Genomic DNA, 22,898 nt, shown 5'->3' with positions numbered 1-22,898 from the left:
TATTGGGAAAAGGAGTGGAAGTTAAAGTAGCATAAACCACTAACCTACTTGCATATATCAAGAACTATATTTGAAATGACAGTAATCAGAAAAGCAACCATAGAGCTGAGCACCCTTCTTGTGCAGCCTGTGTTTGACTCATATTATTCTGCTTCACAGTCAACAACGAAGATTTCATTCCTGATACTATGACCTCTGTGCGTATTGAACAAAACAGGCTCCATAAATTAGGTCAGTAATATTTGTAACAGGACTTGTCTGCCGTGAAAGTCCTGAAAGCTGAAACATATGACTACTTTCCTAACCTCAGTGACACACAGCTTTTCTGTTTTGACAAAACTACAGGTGATTTTTCAAAGCCTGGTAACACACAGGCTGAATTGCATCGACTACTGATTTAGTGTTAATAACACACATTATTTTTTTGCTCATGAACAATGGGAGGAAGATAGCATTAAACAGGAAGACCTGCAGCTGCATGCTTTCCTAATTGGATGAGCTCAAAAAATTTTATGAGCAGCCACAGGAAAGTATCAAAGCTGGGTATTTCTGCACAACTAAAGTGTCCGTCACGCTTAGTTATGCGGGAAGGGTGGCTTGCCAAATTTACAGTCTTAATCAAAGGATTAAATCTTGCCATGTAGGAACTGATGTAAAACACAAATCACTGCCCATCAGCAAAGGCCTGAAGCTCTACAAGATCTCTTCCTTACAAGTTTTACAGGGGAAAACACATCTCCCTGGAGAGTTTTGGTTAACTCATTTCTCTCTCACTTCCCTCAGTTGAGGCGTCGGTGACAATAGTGAAGAGAGTCCCCTTTAGATTTTGCTGGAAGCAAAAGGCTGTTTTCTGTGTCACCTGCCATTTAGGACTCTTTGGTTGCCAAGGAGAGGAAGTTGTACCACTGCTCACTTCAGCTGCAGCAGCTTGCTGCACCAAGGGAAGAAGACTTCAATTTACCACACCAAAGTCCTCTTGTTTCAGGTCCTCCTGACTGTTTCTGTTGCTACTCACTGATTTTGCAGACTTGCAGCAAAGCTCAGTGCAATAATATGGCCAGAAAGGTGGTTTCAAACTCTACCAGCGACAAGATCGCTGTCTAACAGGAAAGGTTAAATCTTTTAAAAATGTTTTAAAACTTTAATATTTTTCCAATGAAATTTTCAACTCTCAAAAAACTCAGTGAAGCACCGGAAGTCTCCAAGCAATGCCATCCATGTTTTATAGGAGATAGACTTTTTTAAGCTTGAATCAGAAGATTTACATCATAAAGGAAGAGAATCACACTATTTCATTTCGAAACAAAGTAGACGGTGTCACAGTTTTATCTGTAAGCATTGAGCTAAGCAACAGAATTAACGATTTAAAGGTATTTTCTGCTACTGATCGACTGGAATGCACAGGTCCAAATGCCTTTTCTATTGTCTTCACTAGACAAAGGAAGAAAAAAAACAAATAAAAAGCAAAGCCACAAAACTGTATCTTACTGAACCGAAAGTAGTTTTGGAACAAAAAGGTAAGTGTGTGATTTGCACCGTGACAGAGTTAGGAGAGTCATGGAAAAGGAAGCTGTGTGAAGTTGCAGTCACAGAAACTCCTTGCTAGTGATGACACAAAAATCCTGGTCTGTACAGTAACAGGTAAAAAAAATAACCCAACCAATCAAGAAAACAATCCTGCAGTGTTTTGTTACATGGATGTATTTTCTTCAGAAGACCTTGAAACATAAAATATCTCACATGAACTGGGACTGCAACAACATTTCAATCAGAAAAGGAAAAGGACAAAGAAACTGAGAAGCATTTATAATCTTTTTGAAGGCTAGTACAAATGGTCTATCTATATAGGAAATGTGCCTAAAACAGGGCAGGACATGTTTTACAGCCCTTTTGCATTTGAACACGCTACTACAGCTGCCTGATGATAAAATGGAACTATTTACAACATGACTATAGGAGAAGTTTTCTTTCACTGTACAGCTCCCTTCATTGAGGATGCTGAATAAAACCAAAACACTCTTTCAAGGTAACTCTCAGTAAATACCATGATAGTTCTGACCTCAGAATCGCTGCACCTATGAACAAAGAGCTCCCTCTGATCAGACAACTAGAGAGCGGTTTATTTCATAAACTGAAACATTTCTTTCTTGCAGAGGCTTCAAATTGCTTCTCTGACAGCCCAGGAAATAACGCCTGTCCATGAGGGAGAATAAATAAAAGGCAAAAACAAAGCAGCAGTCCATTGCGTGAACAAGATGACTATGATGAGGAGACAGCAAGGTACATGAATGGTGCAGCACAGGGAAGGTTTAGACTTTCTTGGCCCTAGAGAAACTGTTTGAACAGAAGGAAAGGTACTGACCTGGCAGCCAGCAATTCAGAACTGATAATGCTAATTTCTAGAACACATACTAGGAAGAGCAGCCTGGAGAGCTTTAATGTAATTATAAAGGAGAAGATGATACTGAGACAAGGTCTCAGCCCTCAAGTACATAAAAATCTCTAAGCATCAAACATAGCAAGTCTAGGGTGAGCACAACATTTTAGGCATAATCTTCATTTTCTACATGGTGCTGCTGGCAGCAAGAGAAGCTGGAGATATCAGTACAAGCAGCTAAACGTGAAAGCCCAAGATATGGCTGTGTGATACAGCGTAGTGCTGCACAGCGTGACAGGAGACAAAGCCAAACAAATCTGTTTGGTACCAGAGGTAACACACCTGTTTCTCAGCAGGTAAATCAGCCCATGCACAGATTTTTACCAGCACATAGTATATGTTACTTCCAAAATCATCCAATAATACATGAAATGCCTTTTGAACACCTTTACAGCATCACTATTATTCATTGTGGTTAGAAAGAAATGAGCATGCAAAGTTAAAACGGTGTCCTATAGAAGAAAATAACCCATAAAACAGAGAAAGTGGATAGCAATGAATAAGTAAAAGCACAGGTGACAGCGTAAAAGAAAAGAAAGAATGAATGAAATAGCTGTCAGCAGAATTAGAGAAAATACAGTTACAAAAAACATAAATATATCTCTTTATCTGAATATTTATTTATTCCCGTCTCTCTAAAAAGAAAATGCGAAGCAGCACAGCAAACATTCCCGCAGAGAAAAAAGTAGTGCCTTGTGGCCCAGAAGTGGCCTCTAATCTGCCAGCTGCCCACATCTGACCTAGATGAAACATAAAAACATTTGCTAGCAGACTGCAGATGACACAGCGCTGGGGTGGTAAATCAGGAGGAAAACAGGTTAATGTTACAGGATGAGCCAATCTACCTTTGTTAAATAGACTTAATCTGACAAATGCAATTGAGTGTAGACAAAAGGGAGGGAATACACATTTGGGAACAAAGAATGCAGGTTTTGTTTGTGCCGTATCTAGGGGATCCGTATGATATGGGTAGGTATCATGCTGTGGGTTTCAGTATGATTTCTTTGGCGTGACACTGTCACAAAGAGAGGCAAGGCAATCCCTCTCTGTACTGAAAGAGAAATTATAGGCAAAATTTGATTCCAGACAGCTTTTGTGAAATCACCACGGCCAGTTACTGTGTGTGCTTCTAGAAAGATAATAGAGTTTAAAGTACATTCACAACAGGGACCGGAGGGCTGAAAAATAAATACTGAGATGAATAAAGAAATTCAAGCTATTTGGTTTACTGGAAGTTAGATAAATGCTATCTTGAAACAAGATCTAGTAGTCTAACAGGAAGGAAAAGCAGTGCAGCAACTGTGCCAGTGGAAACAACTGTCTGCACTGGAAGTCTTTGAGATAAAACTAGATCTCCTTCCATAATGTTACATTTCGTAGTTCAGGTTCCTGGGGAAAATTATGGAGCACATGCATGTTTACAAACCAGACTGCGCTGTCACCTTCAAATCTCAACTCCTTTCATAGTATCGTGCGAGTTGGAAGGGACCTTAGAGATCATCGAGTCCAACTCCCAGGATTCGAGCCCTCTAGTGTAGCAGAGCAGCAGTTCTACCACTTGCACCACAGGGGGGATTTGAACCCGAGCCTCCAGTGTTGCAAACAGCGGTTCTAACACCGTGCGCCACCGGGGGCACACGAGTAGCTAGAATAATTCATGCTGCAGAAGGTAAGCAATGTCTCTCTTTTAGCCAATTCTCAGGTTCTGGGTTTTTGCCTTGTTTGGTGTAATTTTTGTTGGGGAATAGCGATGGGAGGGCAACACACACAAAACACGGACATGCCTGACTATCTGACTTCTATCCTTTTGGCTAATTTCAGTCACATTTATCAAGGAGGTTCACAAAAGTAGATTATCAGTTGCTCTTCAGTCAATGGAGAAAGATAATCTCATAAACCTTATTTCCTAAGGCTAAGAAGGTTACTACGATTTCAGATTTTCCACATACTTTTACAAGCAATTCAGGAAATCTACACTGTTTTGCAGATTACCTTTAAAATTATCCTAGCAAAGAATGCAACTTCCTGTACTTAAGGTACAAAATTTGCTTGAAGCAGTGGTTTGAATATAACATGCAGAGTTCAAGACTGCTTTTACTCCGCTTAACGTTGTTTATGTTGTCTGTTTAACGTTTATGCTGTCGTCATTATAAGCAAAAAGAATTTAAGCAGAAAAGGATGTAAATAGAATTTAAATAGCATCAATAACTCTTAAGGAAGTTAACTCTTGCTTTACTACATTAAAAAATGTTTGAGAGTACATGCTTAGGAACTAGTAATAATTCACAAGTTTGCTATAGTTGGATTTAACAACTGGAAATATCAGAGAAGGTGACAGACTCGGCAGTATCAGAATTACTTCAGGACACCAGTAGGCAGCAGCTGTAAAAGACAAATGTGATCCGGGGCTAAATGTGTCAGTGTACTCTGAGAGAAATGGGGAAGAACTAGTGCTATGCACATGGCACTGGTGTTTAGAAGATACTGATTCAAACAGGAACAGGTGCAGAAAAAGAAAAGGAATGTAAAGGCTGCAAGAAGAGATAGAAACAGCCTGGCTTGTTTAACTAGGCAGAAAAAAAACAACCCACCCAAAGCCACAGAAAAACAACCACATAAACACAAAACAACAACAAACGTGTTGATAGTATGGCTCTTTTTAAAATACAGATAGAGAAAAAAAGAAAAGCATTTAAGTTAAAGGGCAATATTGGACAAGTAAATAGCCTGTTGCCAAATTTAGGCTTAAAAAAAAAAAGACAATCATTAACAAGTAAATGATACGGTCAGCTTTAAATTGTAATTTAATTATCTCAGAAAAAAAAAACGCTTGCAATTTTGTCAACCATAGCAGTAGAAAGTACCAGAAGACATAAGAGGTCTGCCTGCCAGCATTTCTAAGAAGGTCTGTAATCTGAAATCTGCACATTAAACAAAGCAAAGTTCAGTTCTGAAATAAGCCTACAAACCTGTTAAGAGGACTTGTTTGTCAAATGTTTTTAATATACCACGTGAACTTAATGATGAGCCTACAGATGGAAATGTTATTTTCCCTATAACAGATGCCCTAACTAGCAGTCCCAAATGAAAACAAGTGTGTAAACCTGTTCTTGGCAGAAAACAAACAGGCTACTTACTGGTTTAGCAATCTGTTTTATATGCACCACGTTACAGGAAGGATGGATTTGGAGCTTACAAAGATGCCAGCATGATAGTTGTTGAAGTTGACTGCTTGTGCTCTGGTACTATAAAGAAGCAGAAGCATTTTCCACCTTTCATTCTTACCTGCCTGCCATTCAGCCTCAGCGTCAAGGACTAAGCACAGACACAGGCCCAGCCACTGTGCTGTGGCAACTTACCTAGTGAGAACAGGAGCTAGACTGGCACACATTTTCCACAGAAGTCCAGGAGCTAGTTCTGTACATGCTAGCTATAGTGGTGCTAGCCCAAATGGGAAATCTATTTGCAAACAATGCTCTCTATCTCATTAGTCGATAGTTATTGGTTATCTGAGTGCAGAGCTAAAAACAAAGCCTTTTTAACATAAACATTTCTTAAGAAAACTAACATAAGAAACATAATGGCTTACAGCAGTTGCAGCCCAACACAGCGGACCTGAAAAACTACTGAAAGTCACAGAAAATCCTCTAGCTGTCATCTCAAGTCCTTAAATTCTCACCTGCTCAGGACCCATGGAGGACAACCCTGATGTAGGCACAGAGGTCGCTGAGGTCATGCTGATCTGCCCTGTCATCTGGTTCATGTTGTTCATACCACTTGTGTTGGTTGCCATGGATACATTGATGTTCATGTTATTATTGTACATGCTGGTGCTTGCTTGCTGCCCAAAATGTGGTGGGGACTGTTGTGAAAACATGCTATAGCAAGGAATGGAAAAAGCAATGTGTCAGAATGCTGAAGCCACTACGAAACTGCTCTCTTTTTAATATATCTTCAGCTAGAATTCATACATATTGTTGTTTATCCCAACCTCAAAAACAAATAAATAAATAAAAGACTAGTTTTCAACTGCATCGGTGTCTAAGGAATAGATTTTCAATATGCAAGTTCCCATGTCTGTGCACAAAAACGCATGCCTTTGCGTGTGGAACTATGGCAGAGTACAAATCTGTTACGTGTATGCAACAATGGCCAATTAGCTGCTGAAATTTGTCTTCACATATTACAAATATATTAAGGAAAGTAATTTTCGGAAGGGAAGGAAAACACCTTTTTCCCCCTCCATCGTTAGCAAAGCATAGGATTGTTGAATCAGCATTGGATTTGATCTAATAAGCTTTCTTTTCACAGCAGAGGCTATTCACACATATGTATACCAGATTTGCACATACAATTATGGCACGTGGGCTCACAAATATAGACATGCAGTTGTGCAGAAATTTATTGACTAAATCTTAGCGTCAGAAAAATGTGGCACTGTAAGAAAGAACAGAACATCTGAGACAACTGCCCTTTATGCTCTTGTAAGGATATTTCTGAACAGCATTAAGTGTAACTGTGAAAGATTTCATCCCAGGTTTTACTCAAAGCCAAGTGCTCTCTGAATGCTATCTTCCTTCTCGTTGTGTTAAAAGTCATATGAGAGGGTTTTTATATTTCCTAAAGACACTCCATTATTTACACATCAGTCTTTTCCACTCTTTAAACATACTCCAGCAGTCAATGAAGGAATTACTGCTGAATATGTGTCTGTTTAGAGGATCTGCATTAGGCTGAAGCACTGCAGGAGGACTGCTGCATATCAGGTGGCACACAGCAGCCACCTCCACATCAACAGCTGACTTTCACCCTCCAGATGTGGAAATCTTTTCAGGGTTAGTGCTCAACCTTTCACCCGGGTACTCCATTATGCTATTGCCACCCCTTACTGTTGGCCTGTTGTGACACTTTCTTTAACAGAGCCCTTTGTGGAATGCAGCTACATTCCAGGCACAGGACCAAAGTCCAAAAGTCCCGCAATTCTCTTCCTTCTATTCCATCTCTTTTCAGGCCACCTAACCCCATTTTTAAGTTGTTATCTGGATGGCTGAAAGAGTACACTACAGATCATTGTGAATACTCAGTGGCTTGTGTAAAAACATGTGACATGTCTCCACTGTCGAGCTGCAGTTCAGCGAGCCAGCCATTAGCCTACCCCTGCTGCAGTTTCAGCAGAAGCCTTGGCAGCAGTAGCTTTGTCTCCTGCAGATGCTTCAGGAAAACAATGAGGGAGAGGTACAGTCAAGGATTAGGATGAGAGATAAATTGGTTGCTTTAAGGGGAACTCGGATCAGCCTCATCACTGAAATATTGTTATTCTGGGTTTATTAAATATATATAAACAAGCAGGAAAAAGATTTCTTGCTGAGCTGGGATAGTAAAAGCAGTGTGAGAGCTTTGGGATGAGACCACTGTGCTAGAGACCTGTGAGCACTTCAGCCTCAATTGATAGAGGTCAGTTACGCAACAACCTGACAGATCTTCCTGTCTTCCACTGAAAAGCACAGATCATTGCCATCCGGGAACTCCTTGCTGCCTACACAATGTGTTCAACACCCAACCCATCTAAAGATGACAGGTTGGTTATAATAGAGTTACATTGACTGGGCACAGGCCTCAATTGGAAAGGTGACTGCATGCATAAGGCATGCTACAATGCTCTCAGAGAATGATAGCTGATCCCAAATATGTGCAGGTACTGGAATGAACCTGGTCGCACTCCAGCGTTTGAAGTGGAAGGTGATATCCAGTCACCATAATTCCAGAGCAGTTTAGAATGCACAGGCTACGGCTCAGCTGATCCAGCCATGTGGAAAGCACTGTGGGAGCACAACATTAAAATCATATGCAGAAGAAATGCATCCACACAAATGTTAGGAGCTGGAGCTCACTTGCGGCACGGTTGCTTCTTAGGAACACAGTTTTTTATCAGTTATCAGAGAAGAAGCAATGCATTGCATGGATGCACGCCTTTTAGCTATGCACTCACTTTGCCTTGTATGAAGACAGTATTTAAACCAATTCGTCAAGCTAACTTGAAAAGAAATTTTTTTGAGGACAGACCACTAGCAGCAAACAAATACATTTAAACACCCCCATAAATAAGTGTGGACCAGAAATTACCCCATTACCCTGCGTGCTCATTTTTGTTTTGTTCTGGATTTACCTGTTTCCACCCATATTCCCTTGTGCCCACCCATTCATCTCTGTAGAGGACTGATAGGCAGGATTAGCCTGAGTCTGCTGAATCATGGGGCTTTGTGTATGAGCCAGTCTTGGGGACATCAGTGGACTCTGAGGAGTGGTGGCCCCTGTGAAGCCTGGATCAGGCTGCTGACTGATTCCTAAAAAATAAGAAGAGAAAATTAGCCACCATACATTCAGAGTTTAAAAAAACAAGAGCTCGAACCTGCAGACATATCTTTGCACTTACGTCACTTGGAATCTATAACCTTGCATCTTAATGTAGGAACTGGATTTAAAGCAAGATGTTGTCAACTCAACACTACACCCATAACTTCAGAAATTATTTTGCTTAAGTATGTTGGCTACTTGCTTGTCCCAACCACACAAGTACTCTTCCCACTAGAGACCACCAACAAAAACACTGCTAAGTGAATTCTTTGCAGAAACTGCAGTCAAACAAATAAACCTGCACACAAACCCACTTTTGTGAAAGAAGTTACGCACTACCCATTTACTGCACAACTTTTAAACATTTGGTTATATTTTTTAAGTGCTTCTAAAGTTCCTAGAGCCCTTCCATCTTGATTGCTCTGTCCACACAAAACTAGACAACACCACTTTGTGAAAGCATTTAATGATCTTGTAAAATGAAAAACATATCTAGATGAAGAGAGCAACTTAGTCTGTAAAGTGCCAATTAGGTGCAGTAATTTTGTTTTCAACCAAGACATTTTGATCTTAAGTTCTTCTAGAACAGAATACTCAACAGAAACAAGCCACTCTATGTTGGCATATGACTCAGGTGGTATGAAATCAATTTCTATATTCACTGTCTCTGTGACAACTCTGTATCTGAGTTTGTGTTATAAAAAGAGAATATCTTAATGTCTCTTCATTTTCATAAAGCAATTACAAACATGTAGAGGGAAAGCACAGCTATGATTTAGAAGATGGTTTGAAGTATAACAAACCAGCAAGAATAGATAGCAAATTTAGAATCAAGTGGTAATAATTTGCTTCGATTTTATCAGAAGAACTTCAACTTATTTTCATTAACTTTTACTCTCACTTAATTGTAATGTAGCTTTTACAACTTTTTACAATTCTACTACTTTTACAAAGCTGCCAATAGCTTTGTGAAGCATACAGACAAAATGATATTAGCTGTCATGTTACACACAGGTTCAAGGATGGAGACAGAAATGCCTGATCTGAAACTAATTTTCATGACAAACTCAGTAGATGGTTGTTAATTTTACATTATACAAAGGATTGGAAAAAATTGGGAAGAAACTGTTGGGTATTAAAGCAATACTACATTATAAAAATGTAAACAACTCCCAACCAATATAAAAATGATCTTAAAGGATCACGTATAGCTTTGGTTCTGACCATTTCATGCGGTTTGCTGACATAAATTCACATTCTTTGTCTGAGCTTTTAGTGGATGAATTAATTTGTTTAGTCAAAACTGAGAGCCTATCAAGCTAGTACATATACTTCCACATGTGCATGTGTGCATACACATTTGTACACTCATGTATCTATGCACACAAACAATCACACAGATTACACTTCTGCTATTGATCAAGGAAAGAGTAGAGCTCAGGGAGGTATTTGAGCTAGAAGAGTGGCAAGTACCATGTTACATTTGAGGACGTCTGGGAGGCCCAAATCTGTATGCCTCCAACTGGAGCTGGGAAAGGAAGGGGCTGTGGGATGGGATCTTGGGGAGACAGTGGGTATAAAGGAGTGCTGAAATTACAGTAAGGACAGTACCATAGTTTGGAGGAAATGGGAACTGCTGTGTGTTCGCCTGTGGGATCCGCGGGTTGCTCATGGTTGCTGGTATGCCCCCAGTAGCAACCATGCTGGGGGTCATGCTCAAGCCCTGCCCTCGCATCATCAACGTCCGCTGCTGCACCTGTTGCTGCTGTTGCATCTGCCGCTGCCGCAGGTGCTGGCTCAGGATCTCCCGTTGCCTCTGTGCCAGCATCTGTGCGTTGATGGGGCCCTGTAGGAAAAGCACCGCTACCTGTTAACAGCCCCTGCAAAGGCAACACCACTGGAGCAGTCAGGGAGATCCCGTCTCTTTCCTCCTCCCCACCACACACCTAACATCAAATGGGAGAAAATCACCTTGCTAATGCTTCTGCTGGGAAAGATTTCCAACAGTGCAAGAGTCATCAACAGAAATAATAACGGCCTTTAATACTGCAGCAATTTCTAATTGCAAAGAGGGCTTATTATAAAAAAAACACAGCTTTAGGAAATAAGAAGTCTAGTTAAAAATGCAGTCATATCTAAATCTAGTAAATATCTATCCAGCTTGGGTAAATATGGGACTCTCAGAAATAAAACAACAAGGAAATACCAGTAAGACAGTAAAATATCATTTAGACTGCATTATTATACTTTCAAGCTTCAACATTTGTGGTGATCACAATACTGTAGCTTAGATTAATTTTAACAGGAAACGGGAAAATACAGGGATCTGTTTTGTAGTACTGTTTTCCTCACCTGCGTTGGCACCCCGGGTCTCAAAGACAGGTTCATGTTGGAGACATTGCTGATCTGATTTATCAGTGGCTGCCGATTCTAAAGGGTAAAAATAGTTCTTAGTAGGATAAAAAGAAAAGGGAAATTTTATATGTATCTTTTTCTCAATCAGTAGGCTCAAGGGTTTGAGGACCCAGTTGTGCAGATGCCAGCAGAAACTAGTTTTCCTGCTCAAGTCCTGTTATTCATAGACTATACAAATAACAACACTAATACAGTCTCCAAAGTTCCAATTGTGTTTGAGTTTCAGACTGGACTCTTGATGCTGACACCAAATCAGACCCTATCCTGATGTTTAAAGGCAGGAATGAACAATCTTTCTTTCTCCAATATCAATATATCTTTTAAATAACACTATGAACTTATACATTTTAAAACAATCCTAAAGTAGACCAAGAAAAAAAAAAAAGAAGAAAAAAGGAGGTAGGTAGGTAATATCTTAGGATGCAATAAAAAATAATGCAGATTACTGGAAGATTCATAGAATAGAATGATTAAGGTTTGAAAAGACCACTAAAATCATCCAGTTCAACCAACAACCCAGCACCACTTTGCCCACTATCCCATGTCCCTCAGAGCCACATCTTCATGGTTCTTGAACAACTCCAGAGATGGTGACTCCACCACCTCCCTGGGCAGCCCGTGCCACTGCCTCACCCCTCTTTCTGATATTAAATTTTTCCCAATCTCCAACCTGAGTCAAGATATAACAAACAGAAGCAGACCTGTGCAAGAAAAGGCTCCACTATGGCCTTGCTCAAGGAATTAGCAAGCCCCAGGCTTAAAAACTGGGCACAGTTTTGTGCGATATTATGGAAAGGATATGGGAAAGCTGCAAGAAAAGATCAAAAACTGAGAACGTGAAAGGTGCTGTTCCAGAAAACCTCATTATGGCTTTCGTTTAGAAGTGAAACTAGAGTTTGCTAAGCACACATGCAGGGCAGCCCAAGTGGGCTGACACAGTGAGGTTTGTGCCATACCTGCTGTGCCTGGAGACGGTGCTGCAGCTGGAGCCGCAGCTGGTTGGGCTGGCTCTGGATGATACTGGCGGGCCGTAGGCCAGGCCGGGGCTGCATGCGCAGGGCGGCGTAGCCAGGGCGCTGCCCCATGGCGTGGAAGCTGGGGTCCTGCATGGGCGCGTAGCTGCCCTGAGCCATCTGAGCCTGAGCTGTGTACTGCTGGGAGAAAACTTGAGCCTTCTGTTCCAACAGCATGCTTGAGTCCTGGCCAGGGAAAGTCTCTGGGTCCACAGCCTGGCTCTGCAGAAATATGGGGATGACATAAGCAGTTGGTGGGACATGGTTTCCACACGACTGTCTGAGATTAATACCACCTGTGAGAACACCCTTCCAGCATATGAACACTTTTACATAGCAAATTATGTAAAACCTTTTCTCTTTGTATTATTATTGCATTTCTTTTTTCTGATAAAACAAATATAATTGCATTTTGGTGTTACAACATGTTTCCATGAAGACAAATTCTGCCCATCTTTTCTCTTCTGCTTTTAAAACAATGACTTGCAGTCTTTGTAATGTTTTCAGCATAATAACTTTATCATTATGTTAATGAATAAAAGCTTGAAATGACAGATTTTGTAATAAAATCTGTAAATAAAGCAATGGTGGGGTATTTTTACCACTGAATCAGAGACAAATTCAAAGACATTACTAATGAATAAGGATGAGAAAGTAGATTTTGATCAGTATCTTTAGACAAAATAACAACTTGAAATAAAGACGCCTAAAACTACTACTGAAGCTAATGGGAATAAAGTGCCTTATTCTTTCAAACTGATTACCCATTAGCATAAAAAGCAAACACAACTCTAAACACTATTCTAGATAATATTTGTTCTTGCCGGAATAATTTTATAGCTTATTCCACACTGTCCTTGGAAATTGGGTTAATCTAAATCTCACTGCCCTCATGAAATAAAGATTTTACGCTTTTCTAAGACGTGTGATGGATATTTAAAAAATAACATATTCTAAAATGTAACGGTTGTGTTATGTGTAAAACTCTTTAGCCATTTTTACTAAGATATTCATTATACACAAATATATTTAAGGCAGAGTTTGAAATAAAACATTTTGGGGTTGCTCTATTACAAAAGTTATATAAAACTGCATAGAAATTTCACAATGCAAAACTGAAGTTCACCAATAAATTACACTTCACTGAGCTCTGTGTTGCACCAAGTCAATTTTGGGAATGGTTTTCACGTGTCCAAAGCAAGATTTCATCAGTCCTATTTCATAGTTACACATAGTGCATGGATGTGGAGAGATAAAAGTAGTATATAAAACAACAGAGATAGTCAGAAGTTATCACCAGGCTGCTAATGAACTCTACAAAGTGAAATGGATGTTCTAGCCTTGTCTGAGAATATGAAATCATCATAGAGGCACATATGGTTGTTTCAGAAATACAATTTTGATATCAGAATCATCAAGTACCATCTTTTCTTCAAAAGCTAGTTTTTCTGTTGTTGTTTATTGGATACATATTTTTTGCTCTATATAGAACTGAAATGGACCAGAACCAAATGAAAGCTAGCAAAATGTAAGCAAAAGCCTTTGATTTTTCAGTTTGGGTCAATTTAGCTTTATAAAGCAAATGGGCACAGCAAATGTCAGAAGAACTGGGCAAGGGCTGCATGGGAGATGCTGGGAATTAAAGCTGGGGCTGAAGTAAGCTTTTCAGGTGACAGCAATCTCTTAGACCAGCTTCCACTAAAATATACAACTTCATCTTAGCTGGTAAGAAGTAACTCCCTTCTGCAACACACATTTTACCTCCATCTTAATCTATTCTTTAACCACACTATCTAATGCATGTAATGCAGATCCCACTATACCTGGCTAACGAGTTCTGGTATTCCCAGAGCTCTGTCGATTTCTTCTAAGCCATCAAAATTTCTTAATGCCATATAAAGCTGATCCAGGAGAGCACCTTCATCACTTGGTGATTCTGATGAAGGATGATTACACAAGAGATCATCTGGTGAGCTGCCAAACGGTTGCCTGTGAAAACATGAACACTGCGTTGGTAAACAGCTACTGAAGGCTGAGAAGTAGTGTCAGAGGGTTAGTAGTCAAACTGAACTAACAAGTGGAGACAGAGATTACTTCAATAGCTGTCAATTTTGTCTGGAAACCTATTCTGGATGAAAGTTCAGCCTCCCAAAGAAATAGCTAAATAGAGTGATTAATGCCTGTCAAGACCCTTCAAGCACTGCACATTCAACAAGCAAGCACACCCAGTGCACCCGACTGCTGACTGCTTACTACAGAGAGAAGCATATCGGCAGAGAGGCATAGAAGTCAGTATAGAACGCAATCACTGAACACGGAAAGCTAATTAAATTTATCTTCAGGTAACTGTAACCTTGAATTTTAAATATTTCATCAAGTTTACAGCCATGAGTAGAGAAAAAATTCATTTCCATAGTTACTCTTAACTGTTTTTCTAACATGCTAAGCAAACTGAAGAGTCATGGAAGGGTCCAAAGATTGCCTGAATGTGTACAAACTGAGCAGCTGGAAGAGCTGGCCAGAAGCAGGAAGAAAAATACATTTGCCTTTTTGTTTGCAGTAAAACACTGTAATAACTCTGCATATCCTACGGAATTGCACACTTGGGTACAAGTTTATCTACTTGGCTATATGCCTCAGAAGAGCATCAGCAAGAATTTGGATACTGCCAGGCTGATGTAGCCCTACAAATCCTACCTACCTCACTCCTGGATTTGTATGCAAAGCATACACACACTTACAAAGACAGAATAAATATTTATTCACAACCTAAAGGAGGAAACTTACTGAGAAATAAACTAAATCTGAAATTACACATTAGCTGCAAACAAATGACATGTTTTTGCTTTGCACTGTTCACATACTGTAGGGCTTCTACATCACACACAATGCTACAAGATTAAAACAGCAAATATTAAGATAAAAGCATTCTGTGAGTAGCTACTATGAGCACATCATGGTAGAATCCCACCCAAAGTAATTACTCAAGAGAAGACAAAAGGTGTCACCAGGTGTATTCAGGGAGGTGGTTGAATCGCCATCCCTGAATGTGTTTAAGAGCCGTTTGGATGTGGTACTCAGGGATATGATTTAGTGGAGGGTTTTTAGGGTACTGGTTAGGCTGCGGTTGGACTTGATGATCTTCAAGGTCTTTTCCAACCTGGGTAATTCTACGATTCTATGATTCTATATATGGAGGGAGAAAAAAACGCTATATGAGAAGCCTTTTCGCATGCTTATTTGGTAAAACAAAAAAGAAGACCATGATTGTGTAGTTAGTTTCCATAATGAGATAAATCATAGAATCATAGAATGGTCTGGGCTGAAAAGGACCAAGATGAACATCTAGTTTCAATCCCCTGCTATGTGCAGGATTGCCAACCACCAGACCAGGCTTCCCAGAGCCACATCCAGCTTGGCCTTGAATGCCTCCAGGGATGGGGCATCCACAACCTCCTTGGGCAACCTGTTCCAGTGCGTCACCACCCTCTGTGTGAAAAACTTCCTCCTAATATCTAACCTAAACCTCCGCTGTCTTAGTTTAAAACCATTCACCCCTGTCCTATCACTATCCACCCTTGTAAACTGCTGTTCCTCTTCCTGTTTGTATGCTACCTTCATGTATTGGAAGGCCACAATGAGGACTCCCTAGAGCCTTCTCTTCTCCAAGCTAAATAAGCCCAGTTCCCTCAATCTTTCCTCATAGGAGAGGTTCTCCATCCCTCTGATCATCTTAGTGGCTCTCCTGTGGACCCATTCCCAGAGCTCTACTTCCTTCCTGTACTGGGGGCTCCAGGCCTGGATGCAGTACTCCAGATGGGACCTCACAAGAGCCAAGTAGAGGCAGACAATCACCTCCCTGTCCCTGCTGCCCCCCCTTTTCTTAATGCAGCCCAGAACACAGTTGGCCTTCCAGGCTGCATGTGCACACTGCTGGCTCATGTCCAGCTTCTCGCCCACCAGGACTGCTCTCAAGGACACCTACCCCCAGTTTTTATAAATGCATGGGATCACCCCGACCCAAGTGCAGCACCCTGAATCTCATTAGGTTTTCATGGGCCCACTTCTTCAGCCTGTCCAGGTTCCTCTGGATGGCTTCCCATCCTTACAATGTGTCAACTGCACCGCTTAGGTTGGTGTCATCTGCATCCGTGAGGAGGGTGCACTTGATGCCATTGTCTGTGTCACTCACTGATGAAGATGCACCAGTCTCAAGACCGATCCCTGAGGGACACCACTCATGACCAGCCTCCACCCTGACACAGAATCATTAGTCACAACCCTTTGGCTGCGTCCAGCCAGCCAATACCTAGTCCATCCTTCAAATCCACACCTCTCCAATTTAGAGAGAAGGATGTGGTGAGGGACCATGTCAAAGGCTTTGCTTTTAACATATATGGTTGTCACAAAGGTCTACTCTCTATGTCAAAGCTGAGTAGAAGAGAAGAGATGCATCACTGGGCTACACACCTAAAAACACCCTGAAGGACAGTAAACAGGAAAACTAAATGTGTACGCATATGCCCTATCTTTAACACACTGCAAAAGCATTAATCAATCTCATACACAAAAAAGTTTCAACTCTCAAGATCGCGTTATAAATCAGCAAAGATCTTCCAAATAAATTGCTTGCAAACTTTAAAGTTGACTTAAAAATATGAGCAGGAAAAACAATCAATCCACGGGGCTAGAAAAAACAACCTCACTCAAACTGTAAATGGGCATAAATAAGATACGGTAAGAAAAAGTTTAAAACATTTGTTAAATTCTTCACATTAATGAATAATTACTTTTTTCCCAGTTTCTTTTATATACCAGAATGACAGTGTTTAACTTCTGTCTCAAGTAATTATTTTTACTCACGTTTTGACTTTGTAAAGAGATACATGATTTAACAGTCATGCAAACAATTAGATCATAAAAATGAAAATCCCAGGGCTTAATATAAAACAAAGTGACAGCACCAAACAATTCATCACTTCTGTTCTGGTCTAGATCGTCAAAATACTTTCAGACGCAATGTGACAGGATTATTTTTTTCCCCACCATCTCTAGCTATGACAAAACTGGAGAATTATCTCCCTGGCTTGCTGACCAACTTCTGGGGCCCTGTATTTTATGTTATGGTATCATTAATAAAGTGGTAAGTTATGTCAGCAGTATTTTGGTATATGTGCATCCCATCAGGGGGAGAATTAGCACCAGGACGCATTTTGAAAAATGTGAAGAAGTAGAAAAGTAGCAGAGAATATGCCACAATGTTAAAGTTACATATAATATTGTAGGACACGCTTTTGTAATGAGAATTAAGATAATGCAGTCGGAAGATTCAACTTTCTTCACACACTTTTTTTTTTCCAATTGCTTCCTCTTCATTTCCTTTTCTGTCCTCCTCCCATCTGCTACTGGATATTCTTACTCACACAGTTCAAAATATCTCAATATTTCTCCTTTGTCTGTCCATTTTGCACCACTTATATAGTCCACACCTCTCTAATTTAAGCTGTAAGCTTTTTGGGGAAGACATACAGGTCTTTTTAAGCAAGTGGAAACTGCTTCTCATAGTTATGACATTATTTTAAAGGCATAAAAAATAAACAGCTTTTTTATATGAGAGTTAATATAAGCTGTGATCCAATGTTGGTTTTGATTACCTGAGGAGGAGCTAACCTCAAGGTGAGGCAGCCTCCCCTTCACTTCGTCTTTCTTCACTTTTACAGGATTTAGATCAATTAAAAAGGAACAAACAGAAGAGATGATGACAAAGTCCTGCACTACTAAACTCACTGCTCAACAACAGGAGAAGACAGCCATGTTGTAAATACAAAGGCTTTTTTATTTAAAGTGGCATTTTCCTGCTTTTAGTTTTAAGTATTTTCCTTGTACGAGTACTGTGTTGAAAGTAATGGTTCCTACTTTAATATGTTGGCCCACAACATCAGAGATGAATGTTGGTGGTATGGCAGTGGAAATAGAACCTTCCCACCGGTATTCTGTTACATGTTATTGCCATGTGGCAGATGGAAGCAGAGGGACAGTCTGACACAATGGCATCTGACATGGAAGTGTGTATGGAGCAATGATGTGGAACTGAATTCCTTCACCATATGGAAAAAATGGCACCTACTGACATTCACTGATGCTTGTTGAACATTTGTGGAGACCAACAGTGGATGTGAGCACAGTGAGGCAGTGGGTGGTGTGTTTCAGCCGTGGCAACAGCTACAGAGGTCACTTTGGTCACTGGTGAAAGTAATTTTCGGAATGATCCACGTCCTTAACAGTATTATGCACCACTAACAAGAACATTGCTAAAAGTAGATAGAATTATGCTCATATTCATATTTGAAAAGTGAAATTGATGCAACTACCTGAAGCACTGGCAGCATTTGCTGTGATACAAAACTCATAATTTCTCCAGCCCTTTAAATGGCAAAGAAAGCATTTGCAAGTGTCACTGCACTATGTGTACATTTCATGAGCATGAAACACTACAAGCATTACACAGATATACCTGTGGAGAGACACAGGATGCTGTTTCCATGAGGCATAAACAACTCTGGCCTGTTAAAACTCTGCATGCTTTGATGTGTTACTAAGACTTACCTGTTCTGACCACCAAAAGTTGCCTGGTCTATAGGCAAGATGCTGTCTGGCCATGGTGCAGTCTGATTTGGAGGAGCCTGCTGTTGGCTATACTGAGGTCCTCCAATGTTCATCTCCAATTCAGACGGCCCTAGTCAAGAAAAAACAACCACACAGATTTTTCTACTTTCATGATAATCCTTTCCATTGAATCATTGATATTGCAGTAAAAGCAGTACAAGCATTAAGACTCTAGTAACATTACACTTTGAAGCATCATTACTTTTCGTTAAATACCACTTTGAAAATTTGAGCAAATGATGTAATTACCATCACAGGGTTTGCAACCATAAAACAGCAAATATGACATCACAGATGTAAAATACCAGCAAGAAAAGTATTTTAAAAGGTAGTATACAAAGTCAGCATCATGAGAGCAGTGTACTTGCTTTGGAATTGGCCAAGTACAATGACAATGTTCACAGCATATCCACTTTAAAAATGTTTTCAAAATTCACATCCTCTCTCTTAGGAAATCCATATCATTAAGAAGCTAAAGAGAATCTGGAGTTGTTATTAACAAGTGTTAAAACTTAACATTTTACACACTTTCCTTCCTGCTCCCACAGGAAGCTTTCACTGTGGAATGCAGTTCTCATCAAATCTAGAACTGCGGTGAGACATTTTGCTGCTTTCACCCTTGTCAACCCAGCATGGAAAGGCACAACTCTGCACACTTACCCATATTCATGACCTGAGATGGAAGCATCTGCCTCGGGCCAGGCTGGTTGCTAGGTCTCAAGGGGATGCTGGCTGTGGGATTGCGGATCAGGCCTGCCTGCACTGGCCTGTTCATGGCGCTGGCGGTGGGCGCGCATGTCACCCTCACAGCAGAAGCCTGGCTTCCCCACTCTCCAGATGACATAGCAGGTCGCGGGGCACTACCACTGATCATTCCTGCACAAAAGTTGGGCAGAGTCAGGTGGAAGAGCATGACTCAGGGCAGCTGGCTGATGAGCTACATTTTTAGAGATGAAAATGCAGCAGTTTCACTCAAATCGCATTGTAACACAACTGCCTGTCCAGATGTGCGAGGCTACAGAAAGATGCCGATCACTGCTTAGTCAAGGCAGTGGAGATTATTATGCACCTTACATGAGGAAGATCCTTTTATCATTTCTGAAACACTGTTAAGACTAAGTGTTCCCACATGTAGTCTGCAACAGGTGCTGAGGGTGTGTGGATAGCACTGACTTCCTTCCTCAGGAAATGAATCACGTTTGCTGATGTGTGTCTGCTTTACTTTCCAAGTGCTAAGTGAGAATGAAGATTTGAGTAATGACATGTTATCGCTACACACGCTTGCAAATTGTAAGGATTAAATTCAAATTTGCATTCTGCAAACATCTTTTGGCAAGTCCTTTAATTCACAGTATATAGCCTTCTTAGCTCCAAGGCTTACCCAAGATAATCTTGAACCAATATACAGTGCAGGGAAATTACTCACAGGAACTTTCCGATAGATGCTGAAGTTCATTACCGTTATTTTAGGGGAAGTCCTCCTACATCTACTGTAAACAACTGATATGGTTTATTTACACTTGGAATATACAGAACACTACACACTGACAGCAGTAAAAAAAACCAAGCCAACACAGCACAGACACACAAGAAAGCAGAACAACAAAAATCACACTTAAATCAGTATGTTCATACGGTTTGTACATTTCAATTTTATGCAGTCTAGAGGGCAGATAAAATACGGATTTCAGACAGGAATATTTCTCCATCCAGCTGTACTTTGCAGCATCCTTAAATGAATGCTAAATGCCAACCTTATAACTGCAACTCATTTGTTTGATTATTTGGTGATGTATAACCAAGGAGAAGAACCCTCTGAAGAGGGTCACTGTTTCATCTGCTGAGCAAAATTTGCTTCAGTACTGCATCCTCAGGTTTGTTCTGCTTGTGTTCACATTCTATCAGCTGAAATATGTGGTGTGCTGAAGCAAATGGCAGGAACACAGATAATACTCTCTAACTTGTATACATAAGATGAATAACATCCTCAAATATGTATACAGAAGGTGAAAGTAACAGGACACTTGAAAGACTACAAGCTGACCTCTCATCTACTCAAATAATTTATATCAGAATCTGTCAGTATGTCTCTTTTAGTAGTGATGCAAATTTTGGCAATGAATAGCCAGATGAAATGAAATACGTATTTATTCAGTTCTCTTAGCAGTTGTTTCACACTTGTACAGTCTTGGCCTATATATTAGTTGAAGTAAGTCAATCAGACTGACTTTTCCAGTGAAACAGCTTTTAGTGTCTTTATACTATATTAAAGCAATGTGAAGAAATCGGTACGCAACAAACAGCAATACATTACAAGGTCTCATGTTTCAGAAAACGATGAAAGCTTTAGCTACTCTTCAATTTAAACTGAGAACTAACATTAATAAGTAAAAGATAACTAAGGGCAATTGCAGGGTCTGTAGAGAAACATCCCAGAAGAGCAATAATAATGTCTACAATTTTGTTTTGAAAAGAGCACTCGTAAAAAGTGGAATTATTCATTTATTTACTTTCTTGGGGCAGAAAGATTTGATTTTTACATAAGCTTCAGCTGAACCTGGAACAATGTGAACAGACTCTAACTGCCAATACTATACATGCATGTAGAAGTTTTAAAGGAAGTGAAAAGCAGAGTGCAAAGAACATGCCTAAAAATAAGCAGAAAGTTCAAAATAGGTATGCCAATATGTAACACCACACTGAACACATTTTGTTTTTCTTTTTCCAGACTGTTTGGATACCAGCATTCTGAATTTGTTAATAACCTCAGCATTAAGCAACATGTAATCTGTCATGCATTAGGCTATATGTAATGAGTCTGTGAATCAAGTACATTAAAACAAATGGAAAGTGTTCTTACCTGTGCTACTGTTTCCTAAAGCTCCTTGACTTCCTATCATCCCTTCATTCCTGCCCATCAGTCCTGGCTGAGGTATCACTGAATATGGGCTACTTGTCCTTATGGGTGGGAAGGCTCCTGCACCTGTTGGGTTCTGCAGTGTGATGTCAAGTGGTAGATTCTGGTTTGGTAATAACCTGCCCAGTTGCCCTGCTCGTGGGTTATTAAAAGCTACACAGGAGGAGCAAACAAAAAAGCAAAGTTACAAGAATGGAAACTTGTTAAAAAAAGAAAAAGAAAAAAACCAAAACAACCCCAAACACACTCAGAGCTCTGGGCTGAGCTATTTAATGCTGCTTCATTTACCCATTCCATCTGTCTGAGAGACATCCCTCCTTGACATTTTCATGTAAATTTCAAAATGGAACATTCTGATACTGAAACAGATATGACTTACCTTTTATAAAACCTTAGGTGATACAATTTAACTTAGAGGGCTGCTGCAGCAAAACATACCATGATGCGATGTGCATACTACTGCCACAGCTGATCTTACACCTAGTAGGACTGTAATCATGGGCAGACGTCACCCTGAGGCAGACTGTTAGGAATTATCTGTCTTGAAATTTTTCCAGCATGAGCTGTGTCCTTGAAGAAATTACCAAAATTAAGGACAGATCGAGTCTTTATCTGATCCTGTAGCTCCATCTCCACGTCTCCTTCCTATTTTATTTTATTTTATTTTATTTTTGTCATTAATAAATACTTTCATGATTTGGCAACAATGAATAAACTGTCCAGATTTAGAGCCATATCACCACAATATTCTGGAAAACAGAACTGTGTTTGATGATTACTGTCATCTTTCTATAACTGTTTTCTTCTACTGAGTTGTCCTGTGCTTTTAAAATCAGCATCCGCAAAGAAAACTGCAGGCTGTCTAACAAAAGTGAACTTCAGAGTTCCTTGGTTGGCAAGTATTTGGGCCAGCTGCTCAGCGTTCACATGCATGAAACTGTCTCCTGCATGCACAAGTAGTTTTCAAACACGAGCCAAACATGAACCACGTGTCTGCATGACTTTGTTCCCAATCACATAAAAAACCCACATAGACATTAACCATTTGTGTAAAAAGATTATTTGCAGTAATTTCTGATAGACTTCCCTAAAAGAC

General features: G+C 40.1%; 1 protein-coding gene across 8 annotated transcripts in view; it reads right to left on the bottom strand.

The window, feature by feature from the left end:
• Positions 1-22,898, bottom strand: part of NCOA2 (nuclear receptor coactivator 2) — a 191,221-nt gene that overhangs the window by 8,062 nt on the left and 160,261 nt on the right. For all 8 annotated transcript variants that reach the window (XM_072328564.1, XM_072328566.1, XM_072328561.1 and 5 more), the window contains 9 exons: positions 21,746-21,955; positions 19,546-19,761; positions 18,826-18,955; positions 14,043-14,208; positions 12,163-12,441; positions 11,144-11,221; positions 10,403-10,637; positions 8,604-8,781; positions 6,117-6,315 (listed from right to left, as the gene is read on the bottom strand). In XM_072328564.1, coding sequence (XP_072184665.1) covers positions 6,117-6,315; positions 8,604-8,781; positions 10,403-10,637; positions 11,144-11,221; positions 12,163-12,441; positions 14,043-14,208; positions 18,826-18,955; positions 19,546-19,761; positions 21,746-21,955 — 1,691 coding nt within the window. The remainder of the gene's footprint in view (positions 1-6,116; positions 6,316-8,603; positions 8,782-10,402; positions 10,638-11,143; positions 11,222-12,162; positions 12,442-14,042; positions 14,209-18,825; positions 18,956-19,545; positions 19,762-21,745; positions 21,956-22,898) is intronic.

Source organism: Excalfactoria chinensis, chromosome 2, assembly GCF_039878825.1.
Source record: "Excalfactoria chinensis isolate bCotChi1 chromosome 2, bCotChi1.hap2, whole genome shotgun sequence".
Taxonomy (NCBI): Eukaryota; Metazoa; Chordata; class Aves; order Galliformes; family Phasianidae; genus Excalfactoria; species Excalfactoria chinensis.
The sequence above is the reverse complement of the archived record's forward strand: the minus strand, read 5'-3'. Positions and strand labels throughout refer to the sequence as shown.